The 12,343-nt window shown below is 39.5% G+C and overlaps 1 protein-coding gene and 1 pseudogene across 2 annotated transcripts in view; both read left to right on the top strand.

The window, feature by feature from the left end:
- Positions 1-12,343, top strand: part of Atp9b (ATPase phospholipid transporting 9B (putative)) — a 219,926-nt gene that overhangs the window by 87,847 nt on the left and 119,736 nt on the right. For both annotated transcript variants that reach the window (XM_055628015.1, XM_055628014.1), the window contains exon 10: positions 7,346-7,421. In XM_055628015.1, coding sequence (XP_055483990.1) covers positions 7,346-7,421 — 76 coding nt within the window. The remainder of the gene's footprint in view (positions 1-7,345; positions 7,422-12,343) is intronic.
- On the top strand, positions 9,754-11,765 carry LOC129691828 (V-type proton ATPase subunit G 1-like; annotated as a pseudogene).

The raw sequence follows: 12,343 nt of genomic DNA, 5'->3' as shown, positions 1-12,343 counted from the left end.
GCCTCTGCCTCTGCCTCTGCCTCTGCCTCTGCCTCTGCCTCTGCCTCCGCCTCCCAGAGTGCTGGGATTACAGGTGTGCGCCACCGCTCCTGGCTCCCTTTTCTCTTTCTTTTCAAGTTTGTATTATTTATGGCTTCCTAAATGTTGGAAATATTTGCTAGACAGGTATTTGCAGACCTTAAGGTCAAAGAGTAAGAGTAGTCTGTTCAGAACCCAAGAGGGGTGAGTGTGCCATTTTGGGTAGAGATGTTGGAGTGGGAATGTAGTCAGTCTCGGTGGAGAAAGCTGTGTGAGAGCCTTCTGCTTAGAAATGGGGATGTTGGTGAGCTGAGGTGGTTACTTTAGATTTCCTGTTACTTACTGTGATTATGGCCACTTGACCATCTGTTTTCACAGGCTGTCACCACCACCTACCAATGAGATGTGGGTAGGGGCCACTCTTTTTCATATCATGAGTAAACTTGGTTTGATAATTCCTCACACTTCTGTCTCTTGAAGTGGGGTAAACTCCAAAGTAGCTGAATGAGTGCCAGGCTAAGGGGGTTGTAGCGTGGATGTCACTCTAGGACACTGATGTTAGAAAGGCCATGCTCCCTAGAGAGTGCCTTTTTCAGATAAGCATCACATGTCCTCTGGATGTATTCGGTGGGTATAGCTCTCTAATCACCAAGGGACTTTTGGAAATATCAGGGATGGCTATTTGGGAAACTGTTTGACAAAAGTGCCCTACTAAGAGTTGTATCTCTAGGAAACGTAGTGAAGAAGGGGGTTAACAGTTGTAAAACAATGCTGTGGCACTCAGGAGAGTCAGCCCCACACCAACCCTCAAGAGAGCGACTCTGTCAATCATGATGATGTATTAAGACAGCACTTTGTGTCCTGAGAAAAGGTCCCAGTGCCCATCATGAGAATGGGCTGTGTTTCCATCCTGTATCTTGTTCAAGGAAACAGCATATTATGAACAGAAAGACCCTGTACACTGCGTATAAGAACAAATGGGAAGATAGGGGAAGCAGAACTTTTTAATTTTATAGAAATACTCCAAGTACAAGCAAAGAAAACTTCAAGGCTGAGGATCACTTCAATAGCTCTTAATCCTGTCAGTGAAGGATCCAGGATGGAGCTGCATATCCACTCCAGTAGCTTGTCTCTCTCCTGTGCTAGGAAACTATTTGAGGAAAACTCAGCACGGTCACTGAGACTTCCTTGGCAGTTACAGTGCAGGGTAACTGGTCAAGTCCTAAAGGGCCTCCTCTTATATCAAGTATATACAATAGGGTAGAATTCAGGAGATTTTATATTGTTATAAAATGGAATCCTACATATTGTTTATGACCACAGTATGGATTTAGAAATAAATAAAAATTAGACTACTAAAATAGCCTTAGGCATTTGAAACTTAAATTTAACCAAATGCAAATGATCTAAATGCCAATTACAAAGCAAGGGATTGTCAAGACTGTACACAATTCCAGTGCATGGTGTCTAGAAGAAAGCATATTAAAACCACTTACAGTTTAAAAGTAAAGTAATAGAAAAATATGCCTTAGGCAGTATGTAAAACTGAAATTGCTTATAGCAATATCACACAAAGTTGGCTTCAAAGGTTACTGAGGAAAGGCTATTGTCAGTACACACAATCATAAGCATTTACATACCTAATAACAGAGCTTTGAAATGCATGAAGTCAGCTCTTGGGACTGTAGGAGAGATAGACAGATTCTTAATAGTAGTTGGAAATTTCAATGCCCTCTTCTTAATAATTAATTGAACAGGTCTAAAAAAAAATCAGTTGGAACATAATAGCCTAGAAGATTATCTTTGAAGTTGATTGAACTGATAGTTATTGAAGATGTCATTCTACAGTAGGACATAAAATATATTTATGTGTACATGGGAAATTTATCAAAATAGCTGAAAGAACTCTTAGCATATTTTTTTAAAAATCCCACTCATCTGTTCTATAACCACAGTGCAGCTAAATTAGAAAGAATAAATATTTATTGGAAATTGCTAAATTTTCAGGAATAATAATACATCTTAAATATGTTGTAAATTAAAGAAGTGGTTAAAAGAGAAATTAAAAATTGTTTTAGTACTGAGTTTTTCACTGTGACCGAAAAATCTAGAATTATTTGAAAAGTTAATACATTTGGGTAAATGAAAATAAGAGTTTATGTATTGGAAATAAACTTAAGGAATGTTAAAAGTCATATAAAAGTTATAAGAAAGTAAATGTAGCCTGCCCTGTGGCCATATGGCTAACCTCCATTAAGAAAGTACCCTTAGAAATTGATCCAGATAGGAATGACATGCTGATACATGTTACATAATGGGTGAATCTTGGGGACACTACATACATTAAGTTATCCAGAAAGAACTACCGCTTTATTCTGCTTGTAAGAGGTGAGTAGGATAATGGGATTTGTAGAAAGTGGAACATTAGGTCCTGGTACCAAAGAGAGGATGTTTAATAGGGACAGTTTCGGTTTATAAGATGAGATGGTTAGTAGTGAGGAGCACATAACACAGTGAGTGTGTAATGCTGTGCAGGTAACCTAGCTAGTCTACAGATGTGATGTTGCGTGTATGAAACTTAATTTAAAAAAGTCTAAAAAAACAAAACACTACCAAAAGGATGTAGTGAAGACTAGAGTCTCATTTGAAAACACAGGCACAGAATAGACTGAAATGTAACATTCTTAGTTTTGGTTGTGAGTTTGCCTAGCCTTCAACCTCTGAGTCATCTCTCCAGCCTGAAATGTAAACATTCCTAAGCATTTGCAGTACATCTCTTTACTAGAGAAACACCACTAGTTTTGCTTTCAGTAGCATCTCTTCTGAGAAGGCTCAAGAACTGCTGGATCGTAGGCTCTGAAATTGCTGTGATTGTGCATTTGAGTGTGAGCTCCATAGCGGAGGCCTACTCCCAGGAGGAGCATGGGTGTCCTTCAGCACCCATCAAAAGCCCTCACTATATACCTTATCTCATTCAGAGTCCTCCTACTTTTACTGATTGTGTCTTTTCCTTTTTTTTTAAAGTCTTCTACTCTATACTTATATATATATATAATGTCCAGAAGGATTGTCAGAGTGTCACTATTCCCATAAGACCATCTGGTAGCCTTCCCAAAATCTGAGGTCAGGTGTCCCTGAGTTCATAAGCTGGGAACTTGATCCCAGGCATCACAGTATTAGGACATGGGACCTGTAGAGGTGATTAGGTCACTCTGCTTTGTGACATATGGTTGATGCTGTTGTAGAATTGGTATACTCAGCATAGGAACGCATTTTTGATCAAAGGAAGAGTGCAGCTCCCTCCTCAGCACACTTTGAGATCTTGATGCTGTTGCTTCCTGTGTAGTACGTGCAACCTGAAGAATCTGGCCTCTGCTCAGAAGCATGAACACAGATATCCTGCTACTGTTTATCCACTTGTAGTCTGAGAATCTGTCTCAGCAGCACAAAAGAGACTAGGGCATGTCGATATGCACAGTATTATTCCCTTGGATGCGATGGTGTGAGCATCCTCCCTTGTCAGGCATCCAGCTGTGCTTAATACCACCTCTTCCTCAGTTGTGCTTTTCAGGGTTTTCAGAAAAACTAATCAGAAAACATGCAGGCCCTCCATCATGTTGTTCTTTCCTCTGTTGCTTCATAAAGGCTGGGTTTGAGAAACTCGGTAAAAATACACACATGCTCACATATACACATACATGCGCACTCATACATATATACACATGTATAAACACACAACACACATGTGCATGTGCACAGACAGACACACTTACGTAGACACTCAAATACATATATACATGTACATAGTCACACACTCATACACATCCCTAAACATACACACATGCATTAACTCAAACACACACAGGCACTCATATGCCTACGCAAATGAGAAAGGGCACGGGAGCGTGGGTGCAGGCCCAGTTCCAGAAGAGGTCTGTGTGTGCCTGCCCTTCCTCAGGCTGCCCCTTGTTCTTGTTCTTATTCAGTGGGAGGAAGATTTCTTTATGAGGACCATTCCTGTCTCTCTTAACACAAAAAAATTTCCCATTTGTCTTACATATTTACCTTTGTATCTACATTTCTGCTCGTTTAGAGAGAGTTAGGACTAAAATGTTAATATCTTACATATGTTTTATCTTCAGCTCAGAAAGTTTTATAAGCCTGTTATCTATGTGAACCCACATCTGTCTCTCAGAGGTTGACATAAAGGGGAAATACTATGCCAAGTGGGCAAATACATATGAATAATTTTTGATGCCTTTTTTTAAGGAAGCTTTTGGAGGAGGTTTTTGTCTTGTTGCTAATTTATTTTTTGAGATAGAGTCTTGTTATTACCCTGCCTGTCCTAAAGTTTGCTGTATACACCAGGCTTCACCTCAGCCTCTGCTTTCTACTGACTGGAATCGAGTTTGCCACTAGGAAGAGAAATAAAAGATGACATCTGTAGGTAGAATTGCTAAAGTAGAGTTTCTTTGTACATCTCAGTGGGTATGTTTGTAGGGCTTGCTTTGCAGGCTCAGCCCAGTTACCACACAGGAAAAGCAGCCCTGTTCCTTCTCTTTGAGGCACAGCACTTTTTCTGCCTACACAGGACATTCAGTAGGCTCACTTAGCTTAGTGGCTGGCACTGGTCTTGGGCGTGCTGTCACACTTGTAGACTCATGGTGCCTGTGCAAGTTAGAGGGTTCCTCTTTATTTTATTAATGAATTTGATAAGTTTATATTCCTGTTCTCTGTGTGTAGTTATTTAGGTTATGTCCGTTGGTAACAAATAAAGATGTAAATTGTTATGCTGCAATAGAAACAGTGCAGTTGGAGAGTGATTTTATAAAATGATAAATGTGCCGATTAGAAAGATTCTAGGTTTGTAAATTGTTGCTTAAACTCCTAGACCAACATAGAACTGGCTGGTACACCATATTGTCTGTATTTGCTAAATATGGGGAGTATCGAGATACTTCTCCCCAACAGTGTTTATTAGAGTTATACTCCTTAAATGATTCAGGCATTGGTAATTTCAGTTCAGTCATAATTTCAAAGAGCAATGTGACATCAAGGTGACTTGTATTTCTAAAAGTAGATTCTTTGTTCTATAAAATTATAAAATAGGGAAAAAAAACTAATTTTCCTTAGATAATGTTATGTGCTTAACTTGAGTTATTTCAGTTCTGAACAGGAGAGAAAAGGAGGCAGTTTATTCTTGGCATTGTCCGTGGAAGATAATGTTAGAAAATATGAAGCAGATTATCTCAGTGTGTATTTTGAAGACGAGTGGCGATGCGAGAGGTCCTGTGCAGGAGTTTAATAAACAGTTTATCACCCTTGTTAGAGCAAAGTAAAGTGGTTAAAGCATGGAACTATACAGCTGTATAGCTGTAGTCAGTAACTCTGCCATCCTTGAAAAAAAAAAACCCACTATTATAACTGGTTGACTCTTAAGTTTTTCCTCCCAGCAAACATGAACATTGATATTGGGTTGAAATAAGCCTTAGCTTTTCCACACAGAGGGATTAGCTGGTATGTTGCTCTGCAGCAGAAAAATTGTTTTGCATGTGTGAAGCCCTGTATTTGATTTATGTATTTATGCATAGTGTAACCAGGGCATATATAAATTAAACATTCTTCTGTGTTTTTGAAAGAGTTCTTTTTAAGCTTCAGCCTCCCTCCCACAAACTCATGACGATACACATATCTTTAAAGCATACCTATGTTTTAAACACTTACTGATACAATAGCCTTCATAGTCACAAACCCAAGACACAGGGCAAGTCTTCAGATTAGAGTGCTGTCTGCTTTAGGCTCTGGGGAGGAATGCTAGGGGTCATACAATTCTAAGACACAAGCCTAAACTCAGTTTCAGGAAGGTTTCATAATTTCTGGTCTTGCTGTCAGATACATACAAGGCATCTGTGGGACAAACAAAACCTTTTTCTTTGTAAATGTTGATAGTATTGGAAATATTTTGAAGTAGTAATACAAGTTTAGCTTCTATGTCTTACATATAAATCACAGAGTTATGTGCCGAGGGTATAGCCAAGTAGCTAGCATTTGGCTAAAAGAGGTATCATTTGAAGATAGCTTGATAAATAAATGGAGTAGACATACCCATAGCTCAAAAGCCTAGTTTATTCCCACATTTGATTTCTTTGTTATTTTGGAATGGACATTGGTAGCCAACTGTCAAGTTATGATAAAGGTCCCAGGGCAGTTACTGTTTTAAGGACTAAGTCTAACATTCAAGACAGTGTGGTGGTGTGCCCTGTGCAGACACTGAGGTCATCTGCTGCCATGTGTATTTCCTGACTCGCTGCCAGGTGCAGGGCTTTGGGCTTTATGATCCTGTACTCCAGGAGGCCCCCATAACCACAATGTAGGCCAAAAGACAAAATCCTGAGCTTGGATGTTTTGTCTTTGAATATCAACAGGAAACATGTGAATAAAAAATTATACTGTATGTGCTTCTATTGTGCTTTTGCTGTTTGAGTATATTTGTTGTTTACAAATACAATTAGCAGCAAACAGCATGTATTTTTAATTCTACTTAATGAAAACATATCTAACATCATATTTGAAAGGGGGTTTTAAGAGAAGTAATCTCTTTCTCCAGTGTGTAGTACTAATAGTCCCAGAAGCATTTACTTCTATTCATGAGCATATTTGTGTTTTAAAGAATAGCCCTTGTCCTTGACAAAAATTAGGGAGAAGAAATTCTACCATGTTGGTGAAACATAGCTTAGTTTATTCGTGGTTAAGTCAGTGCTAACATTGGTTTTTTAAAAGATTTGTTTTCATTTTTTTAATTAAGTGTAAGGGGGCATATGCACCTAAGTGCAAGTGTCCACATGGGTCAGAAGCATTAGGCACTTGTGAGCCACCTGATGTGCATGCTGGGAATTGAAGAGCAATATGTGCTCTTAACGATATGCCTTCTCTCCAGCTTTAACATTAGTTTTTTTCAGCTTTTCTAGAAAGTGAATCTTAGATTAGGTTAAGAATATTGTTAAACCATGCATTGATTTAAACCATTGTTTTGTCTTGTTTTTATAATATATTTTAATCTAGTCTCTAAAAATAATCAGCATGCCATGAATGCACTTGTGAAAATTCAAGATTATTTATTGTAAATGTAAGCATTAAAAGTAAGTGGTTATATCTGAATCAAATTGTAATTTTAGGTCTTTATATTCACCCTGGAAATTTGTATTTGTAATCATTTGGGCACAGAAGAGTGACATGTTTCTTTTCATGTGCTGTAGATACGTGAAATGTGGATAGAACATTGCTAACTTTCAAGTTTTGTTTTGTTTTTTTCTTTCTCCCTAAACAGGAAGACAGTGACCCTCCAATTCACGAAAGTCTCAGTATAGAAAACACATTGTGGGCAAGCACCATTGTTGCATCAGGTAAGGGAGAAGTTTCCCTTCAAGCACAAATCTTACAGACAAAGGATGTTAGTGTTGTTCAGGTACTCAAAAACAGCCTTCCTAAACTTCCCTTAGGTGTTTAGGGGTGGTTGATTGAGAAGCCAGAGATAGTCGTGGGAGTTTGTGGGGAGACCTGGGTACTATTCACCCCTGGCAGAGCAAGGCCAGAAGCATGAGGGTACAGTGAAGCCATTGTGGAGCATGGGACATGTTTCTGTGTTTGACATGTGATGCTTGGTACACAGCAGTGTGCTTTGAGGGGTGTCACAGGTGTGCTAGGGAGGCTAGTAGCAATTTTTGATGGTTTTTATCGACTTTTTGACAAAACCTAAAAGAGACTGGATAGGTTAACTATAGAAGAGTAAAGGGTTAAGTGGGGCCAGACAGGCTAGTTGAGATGGACCTGGTCAGGGCTTTGGAAGCACCGAAGATTCTGTATGTTTTTTGGGCAAATGAGAAGATTGTGGAGATTGCTGGTAGTTAAAGGGGAAGTTACTAAGTTCACACTTCTGTAAATACATTTTTATGAGTTGTATTGGAAATTCATACTTTTACCACCTGGTCAGAAGTAGGTGGGCATCAATGATGATGTTAGGAGGGAAACTCAGAAGAAGCTAATTGATCTTAAGGAAGGTATGAGGCATAGGAAGCTCAGTGTCAGGGAACACAGAGCAAAGGATGCTGGAGAAGATAGGAACCGAGGGCTACTAAGGAGCACTTGAGATTGTCTGTCTCCTTCGTATGGCACAGTGGCACTAGCCCTTCTTTTCTAGTACCTGCCCAACCACTCTGCAGTTTTGAATAGGACATCAGGTCTCCTTCCATACTGCTGATACAGTCTGGAATGAGATGGTAATGGAACCTATCAGTAGCAGTCTATGGTGGGTATGAAAGATGTTAAGAAAATGGTCCATATTAATTTTAGCTATACAAAATACCACAAAGAGTACCACATGCCATGAAAGTATGTGAGCCAAGAACCTTGGTCTAGACATGGTCTAGGAAAGGTTTTTCTGCACAAGAGATGTTTTAAAATGGATTTAAAAATACATACATGGCCAGACAGTTGTGGTGCACACTTTTAATCCCAGCTCTTGGGAGGTAGAGGCAGGCGGTTCTCTGTGAGTTCAAGGCCAGTCTCTTCTACAGAGTGAGTTCCAGGACAGCCAGGGTTGTACACAGAGAAACCCTGTGTTGAGAAAAAACAAAACAGAACAAAAATATCCCAACCAACCCAAACAAACAAACAAACAAAAAAAAAAAAAAAAGGAAAGGAAGGACAGATGGAAGGAAGGCAGTTGTGGGAATATTCCCACTAAAACAGAACTGGGAGAAGGCCTAATACTAAGAGGACACAGTTCCTTTGAAGAAGCCTGAGGAACCAGTGTGCCTGTATGTATGTACCTATGTGTTTGTGTGTGTGTGTGTGTGTTTTGGGGTAGGGGATGTTAAACAGGAAGGTATTTCTGTGATCCTTTGTTTAAATGGGTCCTGTTTAGACCACAGTCCTAGAGAACTATTTATGCCCTTTAGGGATAAAATATGGAAATATTATTATAATGTTTCACATTTGAAGAATAAACATGGATTAGAGAATCTTCAAAGTGTTCACTTGCATGAGTTGTTTCATGATTTGTTATGCACATATATTTGTAAAATTTTAGGTAGAGAAGTAAAGATATTTCTCTTCTGCTTTGGCGACCACAGGCTCAGGATCTTTAAAGTCATCTTAGAAAGGGGCTCACAGCATCTTTGGAAGCCTTTACCTGCCCTCAGACTTTCCTGACCCGTACAGATGGTTGAACTCCATCCCTGCTTAGTGACATAATGTCACTATTGCTTGTGCTCCATGAATGAACGATTCACCTGAATACTGCCCTGAGGGCTCAGGCACAGAGCTGTACAGCATTCACACCGGAGTTTGATACAGATGTGGTCTGTCAGCTTACCATCAGTTTATAAGACAGCATCTGCAATATGGGAGTTGTAAGCACCTTTTTAGCCAGAGTTTTAAATTTTCTGTCATTAATCATATTATTTACACTGTTATAGTAAGAATATTAAGGGATTAAATATTATCTTTTAAAAATAATTTTCTTTCATGTTTTGGTCTTTGTTTCTGTTTTAAGTATGTATTAGACTATTGACACCAACCCCAGTACTACTGACTTGTGGCCTTTCTCCTTGGAGACAGAGTTAACTTGAGGTTAAGGCTTCTAAGACATCTGTAGAATTTCTTGGACATAGTTTTTCTGTCGCACTTTAGATTTTAGAATGACCTTGGCATGCAGTAGCTGCTGCCTGACCTAACATGGGCATCATGTCAGGCCTGTCTGTCCCTGGCAGTGCTGCGTTCGATGGGTGCCTGATCCTCTCAGAAGATGTTCTAGGGCCGTGGATCTCAGCCTTCCTAATACCGAGACCCTGCAATGATACAGTCTTCAGCTGTGGTGATCCCCAGCCATACAATTAAGATCCTTGCTGCTTTACAACCCTAATTTCGCTACTGTTATGAATCGTAATATAACTACTTTTTGATATAGAGATTTGCCAAAGGGTTTGCAAACCACAGGCTGAGAACCACTATTTTAGACCATCCACTCAAAAGAATATCAGTATGCCTTCCATATTCACTTTTGTCTGGACAGTTAAAGGTACAAGCATTTTCTTTTATTTAAAAACCTTTTAAAGGATGTTTATTTTTATTTAAAAACTTAGGGCCTCAAGAGTGTTGCAAGTCTAAGACTTTAATGAATAACCAGAAGGTTCTTATCTTTCTGTAACCAACGACAGCTTAGAATTCTTTGTAGCTGAACAAATACCTTTAAAAATATATATATATTGTAGTTACATCACCTCCCTCTTTTCTTTCTTTCCTCTAGACCCTTCCATGTATGCATCCCCTTTCCCCTTTCAGATTCATGTCCTGTTTTTCTTTGTTTGTTGTTGCACATACATACATAAGTATATGTATGTTCCTAAATATAAATGCAGCCTGCTCATATATTGTCCAGTCAATATTACTTTATATGATTTCCGTGCTGACCATCTGGTGTTTGGTAACTACCTGGTGTGCTCTTTTCTGGGGAGGACTTATGTCTTCCACTCTCAGCACTCCTCAGTCACCTATAGTTTTTGTCTAGCATTTCTGCCTTGTGACCCTTCCCACCAGCATGACTATTGTTTGTGTCATCTTTGGTTAGCTCATGTTTAGGCAGCTATGTTGGAGAGACCTCATGGCAGTTTTTTTTTTTTTTTAAGCTGTGCTATATTTCCGATGTACATGGCCTAGCACATAATAGGTATTGTGCCAGTGAATTCCATTTCTAGGCCCAGAGTAGCTCTTGGAATGAAATTATTTCTGACCTCTTTTCCCATTGCCGAGGATAGTCCCACAGACAGATAAAGTGCCAGGTGACCAAAGAAGACTAGACTGCCTTGTGCTGTTTTATGTAGACTTGAAAAGCACTGTTCCTTTAAAAAGCAAGTTAGGCCCTCACATGGAGTTGCTGTAAACCTAAAAGCAAGCCTTCTGAAGCAGTGTGTGAGAATGTATGTGCACAGATTGGATTGTCCATGATCTCTGCCCTCTAGAGCATGGTGTAACATGTATGCAGATGGGGGCTTCCAGGACTGGTTGAAGCACTATGAAAAATGCATAAACTGACAACAAACATTTGGAAATATTGTTCAGCATTTCAGGTACAGTTTACTAATACTTTTTTTTTTTTTTTTAATGAGGACATACTTTCTTTTGCTGGGCTTTTAATTTGTTTTCCTTTTAACACATTTTTATTGTGTAACTAGCAGTTATGGCAGCAAATTTTCAAAATAAAGTCTGGCTGTTTTCTAGGTATGGTTTGATATATTCCTACCCTAATCATGCAGAGGTTGTTAGTATTTGAGAGGCTCCTGTGTATGCTTAAGCCATTGCCTTAGGCCATTCTCTCAGCTGAGAGTCCCTGCAGTAATGAGGTGAGTCAGTTGCAGGGCATCCAGCAGCTGCTAAAAGCCCAGTAGGTGGCTGAGAAGGTGTCTGAGGCTCTCAAGTAAAAACCAAAGACTGAAGCAGGCTGAAGAAGCAGCCCAGACTGAGATTCAATAGTACTGCCTACAGAGGCTGAAGGGGTTTAAGGTCAAGGAAGCTGCCACAGTGGTGTTCCATGACAGTTGTAGCAGTGAGGTGAAGAAGGAGGCCCAGGAGAAGATGACTGTCCTCCAGAACAACTTCAAGTAGAACAGAGAGGAAGTCCTGGATAACTTCTTGGCCTTTGTGTGTGACATTGGCCGGAAATCCATGAAAACTACCACATAAACGGATAGGAGGTGGAAGCAGCTGCTCTGTGGGTTGGCATGGGAGATGCCCTCATAGAAGAGGAAACCTCCTCAGATCTTGAGTTATGTTCTGAAGGCATTGAATTATTCTGTGCTGTTGTAGGTCCCTTCACTTCTTCAGAATATCAAATTTAGCTTTTTGAACAGACTTAATATATACCTGAAGTTTCTTTTTTTCTTACTTTATGTGTCTTTAAGGAGTATATGTTACCTGTTTTCCTGTGTGTTCATGCAAGTAACAGGTATTAATTGTGACTTTTCTGTTACTAGTCTAGTAAGAAAAAAAATAATTTGAAGAAAGAAAGGGAGTAAGTTGTTCCCCCCCTCCCCCGCTTTCTTAAAGGTCAGCGGTGTTGCGTACTTTTTAAACTCTTATTTTATTTATGCCTCTTTTTCCCTTCTCCATCCAATCCCTTCCAACACCCCAGTACTGGGTAGGAAAGAAGCAGGAGAGAAATTAGTGGGGAGAAGGGGAATAGTTTTCTTTAGCTACTTCCTGCTGGTTAGGGTCATCAGGTTACTTGGGGCAAGTCCAATCCTTGGGGCAAGTCCAATCCTTCTGTCAG

This window comes from Psammomys obesus, unplaced genomic scaffold, assembly GCF_907164565.1.
Source record: "Psammomys obesus unplaced genomic scaffold, mPsaObe1.curated_primary_1811, whole genome shotgun sequence".
In the NCBI taxonomy this organism is placed as follows: domain Eukaryota; kingdom Metazoa; phylum Chordata; class Mammalia; order Rodentia; family Muridae; genus Psammomys; species Psammomys obesus.
This window is presented reverse-complemented; position numbering and strand designations above follow the sequence as displayed.